The sequence below is a fragment of the Mustela nigripes genome, chromosome 6 (assembly GCF_022355385.1).
Source record: "Mustela nigripes isolate SB6536 chromosome 6, MUSNIG.SB6536, whole genome shotgun sequence".
Lineage (NCBI taxonomy): Eukaryota > Metazoa > Chordata > Mammalia > Carnivora > Mustelidae > Mustela > Mustela nigripes.
Window position 1 is genome coordinate 81729384 of NC_081562.1, and position 26189 is coordinate 81755572.

The 26189-nt window shown below is 41.3% G+C and overlaps 1 protein-coding gene across 2 annotated transcripts in view; it reads right to left on the reverse strand.

Moving 5' to 3' along the window:
• Window positions 1-26189, reverse strand: part of SLC38A1 (solute carrier family 38 member 1) — a 62902-nt gene that overhangs the window by 18462 nt on the left and 18251 nt on the right. Inside the window, exons 3-5 of one of the 2 annotated variants that reach the window (XM_059402962.1) lie at window positions 24883-25104; window positions 15247-15322; window positions 14848-14963 (exon numbers count right to left, since the gene is read on the reverse strand). In XM_059402962.1, coding sequence (XP_059258945.1) covers window positions 14848-14963; window positions 15247-15322; window positions 24883-25004 — 314 coding nt within the window. In that variant the 5' untranslated portion in view covers window positions 25005-25104. Of the gene's footprint in view, window positions 1-14847; window positions 14964-15246; window positions 15323-24882; window positions 25105-26189 lie in introns of those variants that run through there. The other variant, XM_059402963.1, reaches the window with a different exon arrangement.

Genomic DNA, 26189 nt, shown 5'->3' on the forward strand with positions numbered 1-26189 from the left:
GTTCCTAAATCCAAATGCCTCTCCACCCCGCCCCCCCCCCCATCTCCACTGTCACTACTCTGATCCCAGGCACCATCACCTCTAATTTCTGGGCAACTATAGTGCTCTCTGTCTCTCATTTCTTGCCCTCTCTGATCCATCCTCCAACCAGCAGCCAAAGCAATCTTTTTATTTCATTGCTTTATTATGTCCCTCCATTACTAACTAGACTGTAGGACAGGGCGTAACACATCATTCGGAGTCATGGGCCATCTTATTTGCCTATTTACATACAATACCAAACAAAGCACAGAGCAGACTCTTAGCTAAGAATGAACTTACAGAATATTAGTATCTCATTTGTAAGTCATATGGGATTATGCCAAATGTCTTGCTAAAATCAAGATACATTCTGCTTAAGACAATCCTGTGACCAACTAGTTCACTATTATCTCAAAAGATAAAGTAGTTTAGCACAACTATATAGGAAAACCCTATTGACCTCCAGGGAGCAATATTTTCTATGGTATTTGTACATAAAAGTTATTTAATAATTCATCCTTAAATACTGCTTGAGATCTACTTTTTACCAAGTAGATCTGGGAAAGCTGGGATGAAATCTGCCCATTTCTAGTCCTCTGGCGATACTCCTGCTCTCTGTGATTTCTTAAATATTTCTGACAGGGGTCCTAGATATATTTAGTGTATTTGGTGCAAGAAAATTTTGGCTCCTACCTTAAACAATAACCTCTAAACATCTATTTTAAAGACATTTACTTGTTATTGTTTAGACTCACAGTGATAAGACTGTAATTCTTTGCTCTCCCATAACTTACCCAGACATTATATGGATAACATTATAATAAATCTCATTTCTTAAAGTGCTATATGTTAATCAAATGGAAAACTGTGACAATAGAACCACATATTTAAGGCAATTGAAATGTTCTTTCTTTCTTTTTTTTAAGTAGGCTCCATGCCCAGTGTGGAGCTCTATGTGGGGCTTGAACTCACAACAGTGAGATTAAGACCCGAGCTGAGATCCAGAGTCATACACTTAACCCACTGAACCACCCCAGTGTTCCAACAATTGACATATTCTATGTGATTTCACAACTACATTTGGGTAAATTTATCAAATCCTACCCTTTAAAATGAAGAATTTTACTGTATATAAATTATACCTTAAAAAGACCAATCCCCGACCACATCTTTTAAAAGCCTAGCTAAATAACAAGAAATTGTATACCATGCTCCCCACCCAGCAGCAGAGCCCTCGAAAGAGGCGAAGATGAAGCAGCAGTCACCACCGCCGATCCAGAAATAGCTTCCATGGGGGTGTTTACATGGGGGTGTTCCGGGCTGCCATGCAGGTGAGTGCTTTCAACTCCTCCAGGACCCATTCCTCTTAAAAAATAAGGGGACCCTTCCCAACCTTCCCTGCACGTCTCTCCCCGTCCAAAGTTTAAAGCAGCTGCCCTCAAACTTTAAGGGTATATACGACTCTCCTTAGGATCTTGTTAAACTGAAGATTCTAATTCAGTAGATGTGGGGTGGGACCTGAGAGTCTGCACTTCTCAAAAGTCCCCAAGTATTTCAGATGCTGCTGGTCCAGGGACCACTCTTGGAGTAGCAGGGATTTAAAGCTGCCAGCTCTGGCCCTGTGGCAAACAGATCTCAGTGTTCCCGTTTCTCACAGCTGTTGAACTAGTGCCATGTGGCCTGCCGCACTGTCTGCAGCTGGGGTGCCATGCCACCATCACAGTGTGACTACCCATGACACAGCCCCACGGCTGTCCAGGGGAGAATGCAGTGAAGTGAAGCATTTACAGCTGAATCATTATCATTCCTATGGGATGCAGACCATTCCTGTGGGATCCTGACTTCCTGGACCATTCCTGTGGGATCCTGACTTCCTCGGTATATTAGGGCATTAGTTACTCCACCAATATATATATTTTAAAATTAGGGGCTCATGGGTGGCTCAGTCAGTGAGGTGTCTGCCCTCAGCTCGGGTCATGATCCTGGGGTCCTGGGATGGAGCCCCTCATCGGGCTCCCCTGCTCAGCACAGAGCCTGCTTTGCTTCTTCCTCTCCATCTGCCCCACTCCTGACTCATGCTTGCTTGCTCTTTCTCCCAAGAAATAAACAAAATTATTTTCAATGCCACATCCCTCCCCCCACCCCAGCCACGTTTCTTTTCTTCCAAAAGGGATCTGAGGCTCACTACACTATATAATTCGTCCTGTTCTAAACCCAGTTAAAAGTATAAAACATTTACCATCATCATGATTGGAATAATCCATATAAAAACTCCCTGCACTGGAGCAAAAGTAATCTTTTTCACTAGTTTTGCTTTTTTTTTTTTTTTTTAAGATTTTATTTGTTTATTTGACAGACAGAGATTACAAGTAGACAGAGAGGCAGGCAGAGAGAGAGAGAGAAATAGGCTCCCTGCTGAGCAGAAAGCCCGATGCGGGACTCGATCCTAGGACCCTGGGATCATGACCTGAGCCAAAGGCAGCGGCTTAACCCACTGAGCCACCCAGGCGCCCACTAGTTTTGCTTTTATCTACCATCATCTCCCACCAATCTACAGCCCCTCCCTCCAAAATTCAGAGACACATGATCTGGTTGAGGGAGGATATTTACAAGAAATTTAAAATCCCAGTACAAGCTAGTTGGACAAACTGTAGGAAACGTACTATTTTCTGGCCAACCATCTTTCTCCAGTCCTTCCCCTCTGTTACTGGCCTCTCTTTTACTTTCTTCTACCCTTTCCCTTTCTCCAACCTTTCTTCCTGTGCCCCCCCTCCACTTTTTTCTTCATCTCTTATCTCCACTAACTCTCTCTGCCCCTCCATCTCCTCCCAGTCAACTAACTCCTCCAAAGGGAAATACCTAGATGAAGGAAGTAAAGATCTAAAATCACTGCTACAGAGAGCAGAGCACTAGCTGGGGATGAAGGGAGAGCTGGGCAGCATGGAGAACCCAAGCGAAGATGCTGAATGTAGTTACCCATCTGTGTAGTTAAGAAGCTCAGATTCGGGGGGTTTCCAGCTAGTGTGACAGAAAGCTAGTGGGGAAGGGAATTTTAGGGTGTGGGAAAGAGAGGGGTTTTCAAGTGAAAGGCCATGACATCTGCACTGGACAGGGAAGGAAGTGTACTTCTCCCTGAGGTTCTCCGAGGCTGTTGGTGACATTGGAGGACAGGCATGGGAGTACCCCAGGGAGGAGCCTGGAAATGGGGAGGGGGTGCTGTGGTCACAAGTAGAATGTCTGAGGGTGACTGCAGAGGCAGATGGTGTAGCACAGTTCCTGGCCCAGGAAAGCCATGCTAGCGGGAGGCTAAGTGGAAAAAAAAAAAAAGGCAACACAGAGGAAGAATCCTCTATTTAATGAGAGCCCAAATGGAAGGGGATGTGCCTGAAAGTGAGAAGAGAGGGACCAAGTGTTCTGAGTTCCTGATCCATGTGAAAATTTGAAATATTTTGGAAAATTCAAACCTGTCTTTAATATACAAATCCATTTCCTAGAACTTTAATAGGAATTCAATATAATTAATAAAACAATCACTACTAATAAATTTAAGGTATTTTCAGTACGTCAGGCCCACACTAAGCACTTTAAAATATTTCATTTATGAGTAGTACTATTACTATTTTACAGATAAGGAAATTGAAGTTAAGAGAGGTTAAGTATTTTGTCTAAGGTCACAGAGCTAGCATTAGAGCCCTGAAAGTCTGATTCCAAAGTCATTACCCACCCATGCTATATTGTCTGCCAAAGTCAAATGTCCACGGAGGAATGACAGTGTAAAAAGTAAAACCTAAGCAGAAGACAAATGACTTAGAATGCAATACATTACAGGCCTAACAGAGCCCGCTGTTAACAGTGAGATCTGGGGTGATTTCTTTATACTTAATTTATTTTATGTATTTTCAAAATGGTCTTTAATGATTATCTCACTTACAATAATAGTATTAAAATGAAAAATGTAAAAAACCTCTTAAATGATAGTAGTATTATTCCAATTCTTCCTTTGGGGAGGGAGGGGAAGAGTTGCATTTGTTTAAACCCCAAGGTCATTAATATAGTCCCAATTTCACTTAAGGAGCTCACAAAATACTTAAAAAAAAAGGAGCAGAAACATATAATTATTCAGTCCCAAAGTGTACTTCCTAGTCACTACACTGTGATTAAATTTCAACATTCTGAGGGTCAGAGGACCAGCATACCAGGATCTGGTGGCATGCAATTATTTGTAATATTTACAAATTAGAGAGTGAAAGAAATGGTTTTTAAATGCTGAGCTGGGAACGGGCTGGGATCAATTATTCGTACAATTTCTTCCATTTCTTTCTTTGTAGATAAATCTACATTTCTTGGTGCAAAGCTGCTCTTAAACTAGCCTCACTGCTGGTTAGATATTTCGTCTTGTCTAATTTCTAATGAAAGAAATATGCCTCACTGATGACCAAATCAAGAAAGATCTAGTATGATCCTACAGAGAATGAAGTACTTAAAAGATGTATGCAGACAGAACTAGAATTTTATCAACTTAGTTGATACTTCACGAAGTTAAACAGTTAGGAGGAGGGTTGAGTTTAAAAGAGGAAGTTGTACTGGTAAGAAAGAAAGCCATGTGCCACTACCACTTCCTGTTTTTGCTTAGAGTCGTTGGTAGAGGTCTGTGGGTTCTGCGGGCGCTCCATTTATAACTCTTGACATGTCCCCCTTCCTCTTCTTCCACTCCACAAGAATAAGTAGCTTCCTTTTTCCTCAAACCTAGATCCTTACCTTTGAAAATGATGCCCTTTATTACACTCTTAAGATGTAACTCCTGAGTGACAGAAAAATTCCACGTAACCATTAAATAAAGAAGTGTGCTGTTCTCGGTGGGTATTTTGGACTTCCAGGCTAAGGGGAACAACAGAGCAGAGGCTTCATTCATACTTTCCTCCTCTGTTTCCATGGTAACAATGCACATTGAAGGAGCGATGGAAGAGTTAAGAGGACTACACCATGGGCTTGTTGCCCTCTTTCCCCTCATCCCACACCAATCACAGTGTCATCCTAGCAAGTGCCTTAGCCTCTGTGACTCTTAGCTTCTTTACCTATAAAATAAGGATGATAAATAGGGTTGTTATAGGTCCCATGGCACATGTATACTTTAGAACATCTTTTTTTTTTTTTTAACTCTCTAAAGAAAAAAAAAAAAAAAAGCTATTCGCAGCTAGCAAGCCAGACAAAAAGAAGCTACAGGTGGTTTTGGTCAGTACGCTGTAGTTGGCAAACCTCTAATGTAGTTGCAGATGGTTGAAACATGGGCCCGATGTGAAGTGTAGCCATTGAACAAAGCACAGCTAACTGGCCCACACAAGGGCAGTCTTCCACTCTACTAAACCAGCTACGACTCTGTGAGTAGTGAAGGTTCAAGCTAACCTTGAAAATCCAAATTTCTGGGCTGTCTGGACCTACTGTGCTGATACACACCTCGCTTACTGCAACCCAGGAAAGATTCACGCATCACGGAGGTCTTAATACTGGGAAAACCTCAGACAGCAGAGTTAAGTTGCCTCTCGCAACCTGAGAAAAACACTGTGCTCCAAATGGGGGCCATGCTGTTGTCCTTGGGTAGCACCGGGGCACCGGGACAGGATGCGACTCAGGCTACAGAGGACTCCGCCAACTCCGGGTGCATGCTCTCGCGCATGCGCGCAGTACACACACCCGCGCACCTCTGGGGCCACGAGAATTGCCTTCTTGGAACCCCTTATCAGACACATCTTAGATGACTCACCAACTAAGCATAACTGCCCAACTCTTAAAAACAATGGGTGGGACTCATCTCCTACGCTTGCCAACCCTCTTCGTTTACAAAATAAGCACTCATTTTTAGCACAACACTAACCACTCTCCTATTTCCCGATTTCTGAAAAGCTTCTTAATCCAGCGAATTTCAATAGAGTTCAATGGCACTGCCACTGCCCTTTTTACATGTATCTCAAATGTTGGCAAGGCTGAATGTGCCATTTCTCCTCTTCCAGTATTATTATTCCCAAACAAGAGAATCTGATGCCAATGATTTTTGCTGCCAGCTGAAGGACAACAGTTTTCTCTTCAGATCATTTCTAAGGAACAGTGACTATAACTCAAAGAATTTTAAAAACAAGTAACTGATTGACAAGAGGGAAGAGGATTGGGACTATACTCATGGACCTCCTCCTAGGATCACCGGAAGAGTAGGGTTTCCCTATTGACTTCCTCTTTAATCGCCTGGTTTTTAAGATCACAAGATCCAGTTGGTCTTTCCGCTGGAACAGGCGAAGAACTGCCTGCTAAGGAGTGCACAGAGAGAGATGACTTAACATTTACGAGGAATAAGTTGATAAATATCACACAGACTATCTCTGTTACTGCTAAGAGCAAAATTATCATCTTGGTGGGCGTGATTCAAACTTTCTGGAATACATATGAAGTAACGAAGCAGTGACAATTCAGGATCATGCAGAGTACATATTTGTGAAGGAACACTGCGGTCTCACTCCAATTTAGTAGAATTTGCTAAAAAAGATAGGAGACTTCAGAGCTATGCTGAGACAGTTATTTAAGAATACAAACCTCCTGATATCGTGAGAAGCCCCCCCCCCCCACCTTTTTTTGGTGACAGGCTAATAATGATCAAATACCTACAAGATAAGAACAGGACTTAGGGCAATGTGTTGATGGACCTATGGTTCTAATTCCATTTCTGTCTGTCCCTTATGTAGGCTCAACTGTAAAACACTGAATTTAAAGAGAGAAGTCCCCTGCTAGTCTGATCTTGATTTACAGAGATCTTTATATTCTAGATTGACCCTTACTGGCATGGCCATTTACTGGTTTGTTTGTAAACACTGTAATTACAGGTAATACAATATTGCATCTTTTTAGTGGTCCACAGAAGTAAATATTAAGAAAAAGAGAGACAGAATTCACCTATAATTGAAGCAGACAATTTACCACAAATTGAAGGTAATTGCTGTACACTGAAAATGACAATTATGTTCCTTTTTGCAAATAGCAATTTAACAACAAATGCCCTTTTAGCAATGTAATACTAACCTCTTACAGGATTTAACAGGCTCTGAACTATTTAGAATGTTCAGATGAAAGAGGCATTCCCAGGAAAGTAACCAAGTAACCACTTGGGGGAGAGTCCTGCGCTAACCTGGTGATTATCATTACATCTCCACAGCCCACTGAAAATTTGAGGGTGAGCTAAACCTTTCAGTTGGTATCTGCCCTTCAATAAGTTTGCACCAATTATGAGGGCCATTGTTTTGCCCTAAAGGCTTGTTTTGGTTTTGCAAAATCTAATTCTCAAGTATTCATTCATTCATGTCAATGAAACTTTATTGAGAATCACATATATGCAAGCAACTGTTCTAGATCTTGTTGGGGCCGACAGGGTTGGGGGGTCGGGAGTGAGGCGTTAGAAGTGGTGGCGGGAGGTGATTTGAACAAGGAGAATTAGACATTAATCCTGCCCTTGTAGGGCTCAGAGTTCAATCGGAAAGGTAAAGGAGGATCAGGGTTCTGGAGGTGGCATCTGACGGGGCCTCACAGGCCTGTCGGGATTCAGAAGCACGGAAGTGCGTGGGAATCAGGAAGGGGAAAGGCCAGGGTAATAAGGATGGTGCAGGTGACCTTTTCAGAACAGAAGGACGTGGTGTGGCTGAAATGGAGGCTCTCTGAAGGCAGATGGGGTTGAAAATACAGTGTGGAGTAGGTGGCACAGCATGAACTGCTTATTCTCCCTCTATGGGTCTTAAATATCAATACTGAAAATCTGCTTTTCCTCAGTTTTCTGTAGGTAAGAAGCGGGGGGAGCCTTATTGCATTGGTTTTAAATTCCTTAAGTAAACAGGCTTCTTTTCATTAGTTTCTTCCCCTAACAACACCTGTTAGGAAGACAATACAGAGTGGAAGCTTTGCACCCCCACTCCGCCCCAGCCCCTGTGCCACTCTCCAGAAGCAACCCTTGTCAACAGCTCACTCGTGCACCCTCCGAAATAGTCTGCGGGGCGTAAGCACACACACACTCTCCTCTCTTGCTCGCTTCCACCTAACGGTCAGGCTTTTTCAAACAATAATATTCTTGTGACATGTTTCCAAACAAGTACATATAATTCGGTTTCCGCTTTCATATAGTTGTCTAATATTCTATTTTATGGAACTACTCTGAGTATTGAACCAATTCGCTAATAATGGGCTTGGTATTATCTGACTTCGTCAGTACTTGGTTTTTAATTCTTAACATTTAGTTAAATATTTGGAAGGAATTAAGGTCAAGGGCTCACGAAGACAAGGGACGTTCTTAAATAGCACTCGAGGCCAAGTTGGGGATAGATATGACACATATGAAGCAGTTCAGAAGGTATGTTAGTTTCATGATATACTTTAAGCATGTGTTTTATGGGCTATTACCAGGAACCTGACCACCCCTGATCTACAATGTGGTGCACTTGATATTACAAAACTATTTCCATTAAAATAAGGGTGAAGGTTCTTGGTGAAGCAGTAGTAACATAATCCAGAAATATTGAAGATTATACAAGATGATTTTTAAAGCTGAAATATTAACTTGCTGGTATCTATTGATAAGAATAGAATTTTTCTGATGATGTACATTAATAATGCAGATTTGGTTTCTGATGAAGATATCACAAAAAGACAGTATAGTGTTTTATGGTTCTAGAGTCAGAAAAGCCTGGACGGAACCTTGGCTCCCCAACTTGGTAAGTTGTTATTAAGCCTTAGTTACCTCATCTGTGAAATGGAGCTAATACTTACTTCATAGTGTTGATGGAGATTAAATGAGATAAAATAGCATATGTAATTACTGTTCAATAGATGTTAACCATTATTTATGACTACCTAATTAATAATTCCACAAACAGGTACTATATAATGCTAGTATGTACAAAGCATTACTGGTACTCTGTTCATTTTTCTCTCTCATGCACACACACTCTCTCACACATACTTTCTCACATACATACTCTATTCTCCCTCTGTCACATGTACACACACACACACAATCATAGCAGTCCTATAGGGTTGGCACTAATTAATAAATGTCTTCTTGCATGCCACTTTTCAAAGTGTGTCTTTAGCTATATTATATTTTTATCTTCACAACCAAGTGACATAGAAAATGACAAATGGGACTCAAAAACTACAAAAACTTAAAAAAAGAGCCTCTGGATTTGTAATCAACCAAAATAAAATTTGAAATTATATTGTTTCACAATTATCATTTCAAACAGATGGTTTATAAACTCAGCGTTTATAATAAATGATCATATCTTTCGAGGTCTCAGAAGTATCATCAATTACATTCTCCTTTTTCACAGTTTTACACTTAAGGGTTACATTATTAAAATAATAATACTAAAATGCCAGGAAGTTATGAAAAAATATAAAATCTATACAGTTTAATAAACCTCTCATTTACTTACTACTATGAAGAAATGATATGTTCTAAAGATATTCATTTTCTATAAAATGTATGCTTTTAATAGATATCTTTAGAAATGTAACTTTCCTGTTTTGGGCTAGGGTGGGAGAGATGGTAAAGTGAGATAAAAAATAAAACAAACCCCACCATTCTTCCATGCCAAGATTTACTTTGTTTTCCTTTTCTTTTCTTTCCTTGGGATGGGGAGGGGAAGAAGGAGAAGGGGACGGAGACTCTTAAGCAGGCTCACACCCCCTGTGGAACCCTGTTCCAGGTTCAATCTCATGACCCTGAGATTGTGACCTAAGCCGAGATCAGGAGTTAGATGCTTAACCCACTGAGCCACCCAGGCACCCTGCCAGTATTTACTTTTGATACCACTTTGGCCATGAAGGAGTTACAGAGGAGCTATGTTAAAAAAAAAAGAGTGATAGAAGAGAGAGTTATAGTGGAAGAGTTTTCAGGGTACAGCCCCATTTTGCCCCCAAAAGAGAACATATACCGTCAGAACAATTGTAAGCTGAAGATTCCCCATTCCCATACTTTCTGTTCCTCAGCTGGAATACAGGGCTTCAGAATTCAGGAAAACACAAAACCTAACTAACTGCATTCTTCCAATGGGGCAGAGTTCACTTAATCCAACCGAATCAGCTGTGTGTTAAATAGGGATGACAGCCATTATGGTTAGGTCAAAAAAAACGAGCCCCAAACTCATCCAAGAAAAAGAATTCACTCCCGCAAGTTTTCAGATGACCCCTGTGATGAGCTCCGCACCCAGCCTCAGGGAGACTCGGAGGAGCCTTCCCAGCTGCTTTTCTAAAGAAGCTTGGACAGGCTTGGACTCTTTTTCCGTGTTGGCTAATATGAGTCTGGAACAGGGCCCTGTACCAGATGAAATACCTTGATCCTGCCAACTGCTTCTTGGCTTTGAGCAGCTGTAGGAGCAGCTGGTTTTACGACACACAGAGTGAGTCCTTGTTCTAAGGTAGGAGAGCGCTGCATTTTGTGAAGAGCCTATAAGTTTGGGTCTTTATACAGCCACCTTCACAAGCTTTCACCTGATGATTCGGTGTGCGGTGCTTGCTATTCACACATCTTGCAAGTAACCAAATGATTCATAAGAGTTTTATGCAGGGCAGTCTTCCTGCAACTGTGTCGAGTTTATCCAATTCTTTGCTTCAGTCAGAAACTGAAGAGTCATGAGACAAGAGATCAATTATCCCTGAATCACTGTAATTAAAAATCAACTGAATTCTAGGAATGGCAGATTGAATATAAGAAATTACTCTTGCTCCCTCCTAAGAAAACTAGAGGAGACAATTAGCACAAAATTTCAGAACTGGAAAGTAGACAAAGCTGAACCTTCAACTGGCAGTGGAGAAAGCCAAGACTCATCCAATTTTCACCACAGAATTCCCAAAAGGCCCCGGTGGCATTACTGCAAGTAGGCAACAGTGGAAAGGATGAGCTAAAATAAAGGGGATCCTCAAGAAATAACTAGGTTCCCCAGACCAGGCACCTATTCTGTGAAGCTGAGGGGTTGCTCCTCTCCTATCTGGCAAAGGACATATATCTGAAGAGACATTCTCTGTAAATTATAAAATTCGGGTCTCTGGGTGAGGGACCCAGCACAACTTGGGTTGGGGGGTGTAGGTACTGCCAGGAAAACTGGGATTGGGTGAACACATGCAACTGAGATATCCACCCCCAAACTGTGACCCCAGCTTCCCAAAAAGATGGCGGCAATGCTGAGACCCTCCTGGCAGGTAACTGGAAGATGCTGAGTGATCCCAGCAGCCAAAGAGTAACCAACACTGCTGGTTCCCCAAGTAAAAGGCTGGTGACAACACCTTAAGCGAAACTATTCCCAACAAGCCCCACTCATGTGTGGCAGGCGTAAATTGGCTTTGTTTTCCCCATCCCTTACTTTCGAATATAACAAAGAAGGACCACCTGACATTTCAGGAAAGATCCTAAAATGAAAGATCAAGTTCAAAGCAAACAAACAAAAAATCAACTTGTGCCAGAGGGATCCAGTAAGTGGAGTTTAGACTGTTGGAGACTCTATAGGACAAACGGCCCAGTTTCTTCATCACATAGATTGGCATAGGAGAAAAGAAGAGAGAAATGGGGGAACCTACAGCTTTAAAGAGATTAAAACACGTGTCAGGCAACTGCACTGTATGGACCTTATTTGAGTACTGATTTGGAAAATCCAGTTGTTGTTTTGTTAAAGGAGAAAAACAGGCAATTCAAATATTGTTTGGATATTTGATGATATTAAGGAACTGTTGATAATTTTTTAAGTGTGACATGTTATGGTTATGTTTTAATAGCGCTTATATTTTAATGAGAAATACACTGAAATATTTATGGGTGAAATGATATTAGAGCTGGGACTTGCTTCCGGACAATCCAGGTGAGGGGGATGATTAAACAAGTAAGGCCATCGGATGAAGGGAAAATGGGAATCTTTGATACTCTTCTTCCCACTTTATGCTTGAAATTTCCCAGAACAGAGAAAAACTATCACTAGAATCCTTAGTGAAAACACTGAAATCCTAAAACAAAATAATATAAGAAGGGAACATTCCAAGAATTTTTAAAAGCTCCTGTAAAAAAAATAATAATAATAATGATAACAGAAATAAAGGATTCAGTAAAGAGCTGAGGGAAATTCAGGACATGTCCCAGAAACTACTGTGAAAAATTATAGAAATGAAAATAAAGAATAAAACTGGGAGGACAAGTCCAGAAGTTCCAGAATCTGGGGAGCAGTTCCAGAAACAGAGAAAAGGTAAAAAGAGGAAGGAATTCATTGACACAATAATGTGTATGAAAATATCCCCAAACTGAAGACTATTACCTTTTAAAAGAAAAGGAGGTATCGGCAGCCTGACACAGTGGATGATTAGGGCCATGTCAAGACACATCACTAAAAAACTGAAGAACATGCGGGACAAAGAGATTCAACAAATTTCCAGAAACAAAACAGAACAAAAACCCAAAACCCTGGCTATATAAAAGAAATCAGGAATCAGGAGGATATGGGACTTCACAACAGAAGAACCTAGAGAGTGATGAAGCAATACCTTCAAAATTCTGAAGGAAAATTATTGCCAATAAAGAGTTCTTTATCCAGCCAAACTGCCAACCCAGGATGCAGGTAAGATAAAAACATTTTGCAGACATGAAGCCCTCGGAAAAAGTTATTTCTGTTCATCCTTTCTCAGCAACAAAAGCAAGGAAGTCAATCCAGAAAAAGGAAGAAATGGAATACGGGAGAAATAGGGGATCTAGGAGAGAAGAGAGGGGAAGGGAATTCCCAGAGAAGGGGGTTCCCAGAATGGTGACAAAGAGAGAATTCAAAATAAAAGTCTGTTCCCTCTGCCTCAGTTCCCTTACCTGTGAAGGCAGGAACTAACACTAGTACCTATCTCAGAGACTTGCAAGGATTCAGCATAAAGGCTTAGAATAGTACCTGGTACAAAGTAAGAGCCACAAGAGTTACTGTGGTTACCATCATCAAAGAATTGACTCTTCAACTACTTAACATAGAACTAACTAATACTGTGATAATAAACATAAATACATCAGTGTAAAGCACATTTCCGAACCGAACATTTTTCCAGCTTAAGAATAACTGAAAATAGTCACAGAATCATCGGTTTTCAGAGGTTGGCCCAGTTCTGAGATTTTCCTAGTACAGTTGCCTTATTTTACAGAGGAGGCAACGGCAGCTCAGAGTGGCTAAGTAACTTGCTTAAGACTACAGAGCCATTCAGAAGAGGAGTTGGGACTACCAGTCGGTGTCTCCAGTCACTGCTCTGAAAGTCACAAGTGCAGCGACCCTGTGGTATCCTCAGAGGGTCAGAGTTCCACACATTCCAAAAAAGTCACCATAGAAATATTGTGTCCAATGCCATCCTTTCACCCAAAAACCCGGCACCTGGCTCAAGATATACGTAAACAGAAAGACCACACAAAATGATCCACCAGCACAGTAGAGAGAAGAGGCTGCCGTTGGGTTTACAGAGTTGGGTGGACAATAAGGAAAAAAAGTCTTGAATTCACTGTCCTAAACAGAGTTTTATTTCTTGGAAAGACCTGTCTAGTGCATTTACACGTAAGAGGAAGAATGTTAATCCCTAGTGCGACTGACCAAAATGGCCCAGCATGGATGGACATCATTGATCCCTGGGTAATGGAATGGGCAACAGTGTACTTTCATCACAGTTTTCTTTTTTCTTCTTCTTCTTCTTCTTTTTTTTTTTTTTTAACAATTTTCTAAGTCTAAAGGAATATACACAATTTGTAGGAGTACTAGCCATTCTGGTCACTGCTTCCAAGGAAATAATGCTCCCATCTCAACGATCCAGTGAGTGAGGCCAATGAGGAACATTGAGTGGAGTCTGTGGTGGGGAGAAGGCTGGAGAAGAGAATTTCCTCCTTGCCTCTTCAGGCAAAACACCGCTGATATTCCCTACAGGTTTGAGAGAGGAATCAGGTTGGGTATAAATTCTATGATCTGGGGGCGCCTGGGTGGCTCAGTGGGTTAAAGCCTCTGTCTTCGCTCAGGTCATGATCTCAGGGTCCTAGGATCGAGCCCCGCATCAGGCCCTCTGCTCAGCAGGGAGCCTGCTTTCCTTCCTCTCTCTGCCTGCCTCTCTGCCTACTTGTGATCTCTGTCAAATAAATAAAAAAACTTAAAAAAAAAAAAAAATCTCTATAGGGCTGTTAAAAAAAAAAAAAAAATTCTATGATCTGTTTGCTTGTTGTTCCAACTGAAAACAAGCCCTCTGTACATCTGCAGAAAGTCCCATTTAACAGTGAGAGGAAAAGTTATCTGAAAACAAAATTGCCTATTTTCTTTTAACTAACTCTCAGAGGAAAAGTACATGCTAATTTCTCATCTGTGCTTCTTGGCTATTTATTACAAACAAATTTGAGATTACCTTTGGATATAGTACATGTTCCATTGCAATCCAAATACCAAAGTGGTGAGTGGTTGGATTAGACACCTCCAAATATTTTGACCTTTTAGCTGAGATTTAAAGTGACAGAGAATCCAAAAATACCAAAAATCTTGTTTTGAAATTTTTAAATCCTTTTTATAAAGGCTCATTTTGGTGTTTTGGTGGATTAAAAAGGTTTTCTCTTTCCCCTTCCTCATAAACATAAGGTGCAACTTGGAAAATCATTCCAATAAACAATGTAAAAGTATGTACTCATAACTTAACCGAGTTAGTAAAAATATTAAGAGTAAAACTATTTAGAAAAATTTCCAATTTCTTCTATAGATGAGCAGAAACATACAGAAAATACAGTTTTAACACGGTAAGTACAGCAATGTCAACACTCACAGAAAAAGTAGGATTCCGGTGTTTGCCAGGGCAAAGGCGAGTCCCAAAATCCCACTGCCCATAATGGCGTTGCTGAGGTTAAACACAGACATGCCCAAGGAGGTTGTTCCTGGAATCTAAACAAAGAGACAAACAAACATAAGCAAATCAGTCCCCAGGAAAGTTCATCATGCCAAAGTCTTTAGAGTGCTATTAGGAGTCGGTGTGGCAATAAAATTCAAGAAATATTTCCTTAGTGGTCTAGTTATTTTTTAAAATGGGTTTCAGCAGAAGATACACAGGATACCCTGGGGAATATACGTAGCTATACTTCTGGTATTATGCTACATGAATTAAAAACATCTGTCCCATTTTATGTGATTAAAACAAACAAGCATCCTTTAGTATAATGACACTTACATATTCATCACATTTCTTTTTTTCCAAATGGCTGTTAGTGAGACTTCTTCTACTCTCGCGGTCAGAAATAAACTTGCTGTAAAGACATGTATAATAATTTAACTTCACGATAATGATTGAAGCTTCACATTATTACTTATCAAAACATCACACATGAAAAGTTATCAGTCAGTTCCTTAAGCATTTACAGCCCGATTCAACCACCTTTCTGTTTTGTTTTGCCTTTTTTTTTTTTGCCAGAATTCACTGTCTCCACTTTCGTTTTACCAAATAAACTCCAAGCGCTCCAAGGGACAGATACTTTGTTTTTCTAATCCTCACTCTACTTAGTAGAAACATTGCTAATAGCAGGTGCTCATCTACAGATGAAAGTCAACCATCATAAATCAAAAAGAATAATCTCAAATCATTTCAGTACTGATGGATTAAAACACTAAATGCAATGGAAGTTAACTTTTACATAGAATTTTCTCTCACCGACAATTCGATAATGTCAAGGATACTATAAAGGGGGCATTTAAAAGAATCCTGGAAACAGGCCTCCTTCTGAACTCACATTCCTGGCATGCAAACTTAGTAAATAAAGCATTCCCTCTCTGCTGCAAAAAAGAAAATAACTCTTTCCCCATCAGACCTTCCTTCAGCAACTGCTATCTGCAAGCCAGCAGGCCAGGTGATGAGGGAGGCATGGGGATGGGTAGTAAGTGATGCTGACACCAGGCCAACACGAGGCTATAGGAATTCAGGCTGGGAGATCATGGTGGGGGAAGGCAGAGCATGTAGTCCACGATGAGGGGCAGAGCTATAGGGCTTTAAGAAAGTGTGGCATTTAGAACTTGAGCTCAAATCCTCACTAGCTCTGAGGCACAAGGCATCCTGTCTCGGACTTCTCATCTGTGAAATGGGAGTAACACTATTTATATTATCTCGTAGCATTACTGGGAGAATTAAAGAAGAGACCACGTGTAAAGCATCGGTACAGCTCCAGGCACAGAGTAACAGCACTAAATGTTAGTCACTCCTCTGCATGGGGGAGGTGGGACCGAGGTTGGGATGGGAAAGAGTCAGAAAGGCTGCGTAAAGTAGATACAGACACAGAAGTTGGAATCCAGAAGCCTCAAAGAACCATCAAATGTATTAACGATTAATAGGAGACGGTTATGGGCTAAATTCCCAATTAAAAAAAATTCCTAAAATCTTTAAAAACAAAAAACTTCAATTAAAAAAAAAAAAAAAAGGAAGGGGGGATGTGCCTGGGTGGCTCAGTTGGTTAAGCATCTGCCTTCGGCTCCGGTCATGATCCTGGGTTCCGTCTTGGGATTGAGCCCCATGTTGGGCTCCCTGCTCAGTGGGGAGCCTGCTTTTCCCTCTCCCTCTGCTGCTCCCCCCTGCTTGTACTCTCTCTCTGTCAAATAAATAAATAAAATCTAAAAAAACAAAACAAAACAAAAAAAACACAAACTAAAAAAAAAAAAATTCCCATGGCACCTGCGTGGTTCAGTTGGTTGAGTGTCCAACTCTTGATCTCCTCTGCATTGACTTCCACATTGGGTGTGGAGCCTAGTTAAAAAAAAAAAAATCCCAGGGTGCCTGGGTGGCTCAATCAGTTAAGCGTCTGCCTTCAGCTCAGGCCATGATCCCAGGACCCTGGGATTAAGACCCTCATTGAGCCCCTTGTAGGGCTCCCTGCTCAACGTGGAGTCTGCTGCTCCCTCTCCCTCTGCCCCTCCCCTAGCCTGCTGTGCTCTCTCTCTCTCTCAAATAAATAAATAAATCTTTAAAAGAAATCTCCACTAACAAAACAGGTGTTATTGTCAAAGAAGAGTCCACAGGTAAACCGCTGTATGGATTAGTAAGATACATTAGGGATGCTTTTCAGTCATTCCTTTGAAAATTTAATTGCCCAGTTTTGGGAAGAACTAGTCACAGTGAATTTTTCACTAATAAATGTAAAGCCACTTGAATTGGACTATTTTAAAGAAGCAGATATCTTTAAACTGTACGTTACATTTTCATATGGTATTCTGAATGATGCTGTATTTCACAATAAGACGTTTTTAAATAAAAGATACATCTCATCAAAGTTGGTTTAATTTAGCTACCTTTTTCGTCTTTCATCAAGGGGTCTGGCTTCTCACTGGCTTTACTTCTCCAAGTTCGCCTTCTTTTGCCAGGATAAGCTAAAGACAGGCGGTATACATACTCCGAACTTGCCCTGGGGCCATCACCTCATATAAGCCGCGCGATCTGCGGCTTACCCCGTCGGCATCTGCCTGTGCCTGCCACCTGTCCAACAAGAGGGTGAAACGGAGTAGAAGGCAACCTCGGTCCCCGGAAATGCAGGAGAGACTGTGCCAGCTAAAACCACAGCAGGGAGGTCTGGCTGTGCAAAAGGGAGTAGAGATGAGGAATCCAGAAAAGGAAAAGCCTCTGATATTGGTGGGATCAGCCAGAGGGAACTTAAAGGCAGAGGCCTGAGAAATACTACTGCAGGTTCTTAGCAAGAGAATGACCTAGGGAAACCAGTATCTTTGGAGACCAACCTGGCAGTGGTATAGTGTTGCTGTTGCTATTAATGATTGGTGTGACCCTTCTTTTGCCTTTAACATTTGTTTACGATTTTATGTATTTATTTGAAAAAGAGAGAGAATGAGTGGGGAGGGGCAGAATGAGAGGGAGAGGGTCAAGCGGACTCCCCGCTGAGCACAGAGCCCAGCACAGGGTTCCATCCCAGGACACCAAATTTGGGCGCTTAACCAACTGAGTCACCCAGGTGCCCTGCCCTTATTTTAAATCTTTACACAGAATTGAGGTTTACAGATCTGGCCGAAGAGGGGCAAGGAAAAGCTGTCTTCCTTTTCGCACAGACAGCCCCCTAAAAAATGTGGGCGCTGGACTTGCCAGGATGAAAAGGACTTGAATTTAGTGTTGCTATTAAATAAAAAAAGACTGTATTTAATCAGGATAACTTTAACAGCCAACTGAAGTCCGACCAAATTTTTATCCACAATGTTCCCCATTTGCCCTTCTTGTGGAGGGACTTGTTTTGCAAAAAGCATTTCCATTATTTTAAATCAAGAGAAAACGTGTTCAAAGAAACTAAACAGAACACCAATACCCTGCCTGTTAGGGCAGATCTACGTTCCCAGCCCGGCTGCGTGTTTCAGAGTCCATGGCGGAGGACTGGTGGGCAGAGAAGAATGGGACGCAGGCACTGTGACCCCGGGGGCATTTACTAGGGTCAAACACTGTACCATGGAAAGGGATAAAGAATAAAGTCTCCGCGTGGATAAAGAATAAAGTCTCCGCGTGATTGCCAGGGTTTTCCTGCAGAATTTCTGCAGGATGAGAATAATGAACGTGACTTGCAGAGCTGTGGTAATAAGTAACCATTAAAAAGCATATTAAAAAACACAGTGTGTCAAATGCCTCTGTGATTCTGCCTCTTCTGGGGTGCTTTCTGCAGCCTGGCTTAATCGGTTTTCCCCTAAATCTTCACTGGCTCCCCCACGGACAAAGTTTCAAGTAGGGATCCCTTACCCTGCAATTTCAAGTACTGCTTAACTTAAGGTTGTCTCAACGTCCCAATGTTAGCTCCCACTGCTCTGCAAAATGATCTTCGTTTTGGTGAGGATGAGACAAGCCAGGCCAGGATATTCTGCGCTTCACCCCAGACCTTGACTACTACCAGCCTACTGCTGCCCAGAGCCTTTCCAGTAACGCCAAGGGTGGATGCACACATATTTTAATGTGTTATATGTATTACATACTGTTTTCTTACAGTAAAGCAAGCTAGAGAAAAGAAAATGTTATTAAGAAAGTCACGAGGGGGACACCTGGGTGGCTCAGTGGGTTAAAGCTTCTGCCTTTGGCTCAGGTCATGATCCCGGAGTCCTGGGATCAAGCCCGGCATCCAGCTCTCTGCTCAGCGGGGAGCCTGCTTCCTCCTCTCTCTCTCTCTGCCTACTTGTGATCTCTGCCAGTCAAATAAATAAATAAAATCTTAAAAAAAAAAAGTCACGAGGAAGATAAAATACATTTACAGTACTGTCCTGTATTTACTTCAAAAAAAAAAAAAAAACTGGACTTGTGCAGTTCAAGGCCGTGTTGTTCAAGGACCAGCTATAGTAGGAATCCACTCCCCCTTCTCAGGAGACCCTCCATCCTGCTCTCAGCCAGGGGCATCCTGCCAGTTCAAAGCCTTCATCTTCCATGGTCTTCTTATGCTCCCGCCTTAAATGGAGTTTTCGGACTCTGACCTATTTACTATTTTTCTGCGTCACAAAGTCATTTTGCATCCTGAGTGGTTATGTGATGCCCGCACTCCCTCTTCTTCCTATATGTCCCTGCCCATGCACCCGCAACTCAGAGGACCCTATTAACTTGAATATGCATCTTCTTTTTAAGAAGTATGGAGTCGCTTAGGCTGCAAGGAAATCTAGCTCAGTAAGAATGAAGTCCTTAAAGAAAGCATCTTTATTCTCTTTATGTTGTTCCAAATTTTCCTTCTCTTAGTCTTTGTATCTCTGCTTTGCATTTCCATAAACTTTTTTTTTTTTTTTAACAAATAAGACCAACGTCTTTTGTGAAAAGTCCATTCAAAATAACTAGGTTGTGCGACTTATTACAAGTTTCCATTATCTCACCATTTAAAAGGTGCAATTCCATGCTAAAAAGCATTGACCTCTGGCAAAGAAATTGAAATAAAATTTCTCTTTATTGACTAAAAAAATGGGCTGTGGGCAAGGGTGCCTTTGACATGTGGTCTTAAATGATAAAAGTGTTATTAAAAAAGAGTTTCAGGTCAGTCTGTACCTACGAAGCAGAATTCAACCAACTCTTAGGTAGCCAATTGTTCTGTGCACAAAACAAAACAAAACCTACAGTGGCTGTCGTGATGACCTTCAACAGACAAAGCCTTGGAAAGGATGTAGGCGTTACGCTGAGATAGTGTGAAAGGAGGCGAGAAATATAGAACAGTTATTTAAAACCAAAAATAAATCAACAACAACAATCCAATTAAGGATGGGTTGTATGATAGGAGAATAATCTTCCTATTGTAATCTCTACCAATCAGGTTCTTACTAGATTACAGTGTTTCATTTGAGGATTCATAACACAAAAGACACGAGTGCTTGAACTTGAATGACCTTTGTTCATTCTTTCCCTGAAATCCTAACACTCTACTAAAAAGGAAAAGAGAATAAGAGGAAAGAAGCCGTAACAAGGAGATTGGAAAACATGAAAGAATGAAAGAAATGGAAGGCATATGAAGAGAAGACTGATTCAGGTGGCCAACAGATATGTGAAAAGGTGCTCAACATCACTCATCGTCAGGGAAATGCAAATCTAAACCACAATCAGATACCACTTCACACCTGTCAGAATAACTAACATCAAAAACACAAGAAACAGTAAGTGCTGGTGAAGATGTAGGGGTAAAGGAACTCTTGTGCACTATTGATAGGAATGCAAACTGATGCAGCTACTCTGGAAAACAGTCTAGAGGTCCCTCAAAAAATTAAAAATAAGATTACCATATGATCCAGTAATCCTACTACTTGGTATTTACCCAAAGAGTAACGAAAACACTAATGTGAAAAGATACATGCACCCCTATGTTTATTGCAGCATTATTTGCAATGGCCAAATTACAGAAGGAGCCCAAGCGTCCATACACAGGTGAATGGATAAAGAAGACAAGGTACATACATACAATGGAATATTACTCAGCCACAAAAAAGAATGAACTTGTCATTTGCAATAACATGGTGGACCTAGGGTGTATTATGCCAAGTACAATGTCAGTCAGAGAAAGACAAATACTGTACGATTTTATTCATATGTAGAATTTAAGAAACAAAACAAGTGAATAAAGGAATAAAGAGACAAAAAACAGAATCTTAAATATAGAGAACCAACTGATGGTTATCAGAGTAGGCAGGGCTGGAGGGATGGAGGAAATAGGTGAAGGGGATTCAGAGTACACTTATCTTGATGAGCACTGAGTAATGTATGGAACTGCTGAATCACTATATTGCATGCCTGAAATTAATATAACATTGTATGCTAACTATACTTGAATTAAAAAAAAAAATGCCCCAGATCCTTTCAAGAAAAATTTTAATTGAAAGTCTCTCAAATTTTGTTAGATGCTTCTGGGGTCATAACAGCACTACCTCTGCAGAGATGAGAACAACAGTAGACAACATACATGAATATTTGCATGGATACAGCTAGGATAATCTACTAATGTTTCAACAACTTTAATATTTCAGCTGCTTTAAAGTAACAATAACCAGCAACCATCCGAAAGCTAAATTGATATTGTTATTCCTTGGGGTGGAGAACAGAGAAGTGCTTCCCAAAGAAAGAGGGTTGCCCTATAATTGATAGAGACTTTTCTACTTTTTTACTAAAAGGGTTACTATTGCCAGACACTCTGTCGAGTACTTTACATGGATTTTATCATCTCTTTTCACAATACTTACACGTGGTATCGTATACCATGTACTATTATTAGCTCCATTTTAAAGAAATTAAGTAACGTGACCAAAGTTACATTGTTAAAAACTAAACTGCTGAGCCAGAATTTGAACCTGAGCTGGCTGGAGGCAGAGCCTGAATTCTTAACCTACAAACAGCAGATGAGTATTGCATTTACTATTCCCCAACAATCCCATGAAGTCAATTATTATTATTATCCCTGTCTCACAGGGATGGGACTAAGGCTCAAAGCACGAGATCACAGAAGTGATCAAGCTAGGGTTCAATTCAAATCCAAGTCTAAACCATGCACTAATGGTTCCGTGTGTGTGTGTGTGTGTGTGTGTGTGTGTGTGTGTGTCTTTTTCTCATTTAACAAATATTTTGTAACATCCATCCTGTCCCAGGCACTCTTGTCATATCATTACAAGGTATAAGAGATATAAAGATGATTAAGACGTCTCTTTCTGCCAAGAAGCTCATATCTAGAAAAAGAGCCTAGAGCTTGCTACTCTGAAGTGTGGTGCCCGGAGCGACTATATGGGCATCACCTAGGAGCTGGCTGGAAATCAGAATCTCAGGCCCGGTCCCAGACCTCCCAAACCAGAATCTGCATTTTCACAAGGTTTCCAGGCATTTTGCGTGCACGTTAAAATGTCAGCAGTGCAGGCCTAGTGGACATTTTGAAAGGTTTTCCTGTTTCAAGTATAGATTTCCATGACTACAACCCCAAAATTAGGGCATGAAGTAAAACAACTGAACTGGAATAAGGGTAGGAGTCCTAATACCCACACGGCTCTACTCTATTTTTAACTAAACTTAAAAAGATGATTCTGAGAGTATCCTAGTGGGGAGTTTCCGGGCAAAGCTATCAGCTACATGCCGGGTAAGCAAAGATCAATATTTGCTTTCAACAGTCCCTCTGGCTTCCTAAAAAGAGACACTGTGATCTAAAAGTTCACTGCTCTGGTGCTCGCTTCGGCAGCACATATACTAAAAGTTCACTGCTCTGGCAGAGGGCTCCTCCTAGAGTCCCATAATTGAGCCTGCTTCCCTCGCCCCCATGTGAAAAAGCTACAAGAAGAGGGAGAGGTATTTAGGTGTAGCTTCTGCATGAACCATGATGGGGGTCTTTTTTTTGGTCTTTTCCATTTGCCTGTTTTGGCTCCATGTTGTCACATGCTGTTTTTAATTTGAATTGTCCTAGAGCCAGAAAGGAAGCAAGATTCATGAACTGTGTCAGGCAAAGAGCTGCATCACACTGTATTTGCAGGAGCAAAACCCGATTCCACAAAGCAAGTGGTCAACACCCGCCAGCGCTCCCGCTGTCCCCACTTACTGCCTTAGTCACAGTCTGGGAGGAAGTGAGATCACCCAGGCAAGGTGCCCAAGCCACAGGCAAGAATGGGTGCTTCCAGCTATTACAAGCTGTAATCTCTTCAAAAGCCTACCATTCTTAGTTTAGTAAGTACAACTTTTAAAGATCAAGTTCAGATTCTGAACGGAATAGTATAATGACTCATTTCAAGGTCCTTAAAGGTTTGCACTGCTTCAGGAATGAAGCTCTATTATACAACCAAAATGTCCTACTTGTGAAATGGTTAGACTCCCATCCCCTGTTAGGTGGAGGTCAGCAGTGACTGTAGAACAGTCTGGGTGTACAGAGCTTAAGACAGCACTGGTATTTTAATAAAATTGGTAAAGACTCTTTTTTTTCATCCATGTCCCAGGATTATAGTTGGAGGCAGCAGAATAGAGCAGACAGACAGGCATTTCTGACAGACCTGTGTGTACCCTTGGGCAAGTCATTTCATTTCTGAGCCTCAGTTTCCTTATTTGTAAAATGCATTTTTAAATTTTCCTTATTTGCATAAGAAAGCTTTGCAAGTCATAAGGAAAAAATGTCAATAAATGTAAAAACACCTGACATTCAAGAAATGGAATTTACTATTGATAATTACTCAGAAAGGGTGCAAGAAGCATATTTTGGATCCGACCATAAGACATCCCAACACAGTGAATGGATGATAATGAGGAGCTGTCTGGGTGGCACACTTCACCTCTAAGAACATTTAAGGAAGGGAAGAGGGAGGAGAAGAGGCAGGGCTGGAACCTGAGTTCATGAATGATGGCCCCGAGTCCTCTGCTGGACTTCCAACTGCACACCACAGCAGAAAGGAGAGCAGACTTGCAGAAATAATTTCCACAAAGGTATCTGGTTAGCTGACATATGTTTCCCAATTTCCTTCTGACCAGCCCCAAATGTGTACATTGTTGCTGTTCTCCTAAGCGGTGGTATCTACTGCTATCTACTCCACTCTCTTCCCCTGGCCTTTTAGAACGCTACATGCTTTCCACAAACCACATCACCAAGTCCCAACCGGGAGAACTTCCTGTGAAATGACCCCTATGTCTGGCTACAAAATCCACATGTCAGAGAATGCCCCAGATCACTTAAAAAAAAAAAAAAAAGTTATTGGCCCTACTCTTCTAACTAAGAAACACAGGACCCAAGTGTTGCAAGGACCTGCTGAGGTCACAGCTGGGGCCAAGAGCTTCACGGGCACACTTTTCCCACCTGCCTCCCACCTGTCTCCTCCCACTCATGCTATCTTTTCTTTCTGTTTCATGTACTAAGTCTCTACTACAGTTTCTCAAGAGAGCTACTGGGCCCCAACTGTGGTGATTACTATTTAAAATCTGTGTTATAAATGATGATTATAAGGCTGTATTTGTAGTTTTGAAATGGGATCATTGGCAAAGGGGGTGTTGACTGTTGGTGGGTGACAATGTAGGTGAGGGCAGATGATGCCTGCTCATGTACACATTCAGCAGCGAAGTTCCAGCAGTCAGTCCGATTCACAAGCACAGAGCTTTTGAAAAGTTAGGGCTGGTTGGGGTCCATCGAATTTATATATTTTTATTAGACTCGATTGAAAGATTTGAAAGGATGAATAAATTACTTTCCTATTTGCTTCCTCTGCTATTGCAGACCGGGCCCCACAGATGTCACATAAGAAATTCAAATTACGTCTTCAAATGGAGCATAACTTTAGTAATGAATAATTCAGGAGAATAACCGAAAATCAGAATAATATTTGAGAGACATTTCTTTCATGGACTTGAAAGTGTTAGCGCAAAAATACTTACCTATTTATTTGACCATTTTCTACTTCAGTGAAATCATTGGAATCGTTGCTAATGTTATCGTCCTCGGGCACTGTCATGTTCTGCAACTCCGTTAATTCGAGTCCACTTTTGAAATGCATCATGTTTACAAAGTATCCAGAGTCAAAAAAAAAAAAAATTCGTCCAAGTTCTGTTCTGAGTGTATTAAAAACGGATAGCAGCAAAAATATAAGCTTGACAGACCTAGAAAAGAACACAACAAAAACTACTTAAAGATGCGACTATCACCACCAATGAAAGATAAACCATTACAAGTAAACAAAGTTAACAGAGTTAACTTCCTGATAACTTGCCCAATTTGCCATCCAATGCATTAAGGCCGTCTTTGTATATCAAGTTATGGAGGCTTATCTCTCTCTCTTTTTTTTTAAATTTTATTTATTTAGAGGAAGTAGGAGAGGGAATGTAGGCTTCCTACTGGGCAGGGAGCCCGATGTAGGGCTCGATCCCAGGACCCTGGGATCATGACCTGAGCCGAAGGGAGATACTTAACGACTGAGCCACCCAGGCTACCCTGGAAGCTCCTTTCTAAATTTTATGCCTGTCATAAATCTCTCTCCATTTTAACTACAAAAGGAGTCCTGTCCCATCCTCTTCGTGTGCACGTTAACAGGAATACCCCATCAACAGTGGCCAATACAGATGCCTTTAATGGAACAGTGCATTTAAAATGAAAGTGATGCCGTTATTTTAATGCACCTGATCCCAGGACACACACAGAGTGGGTACAGACTACACAGACACAAAAGCACCTCAGATTTAGCAAGCCCAGTTTAATAAAAAATGCGGATCCCCAATAAATGGCATCATGCAGGGTCAACGATGCAACCTGGGGGGGTCAAGCAGCAAAGGACAAATCTGTGGTTTGAAATTTAGCAAACACTTTATCCATCAACTGCAAAAGATTAAATCAATCTCTTCAGTGAAATCACTCTGCGTCAGGGAATTACGGAATTAAAAACTCATACTCGGGGGATTTAGGTTAATCCACCTAAAACTATATTTCCTCTCCAGAAAGGAAGACTTGCAGAGTTCACAGTCTCTCCCACGTGGATGACAGGGACATACATTTCCATGGTATATAAGGGGGGAAGAGGTTCGGACTCAAAGCATCACAAATTAAGAAACAGGTGGCCACCAAGACGAGCTAGACACAACTTGAAAAGCAGGGCCTGTGTAGGAGGAGGAGCCCCCACGGGGTCATCTCAGTGAGGGCATAGGGGCCGTGGAATGAGGCAGAACGCCAGTAAGTTTGTTCTTCTTTCACT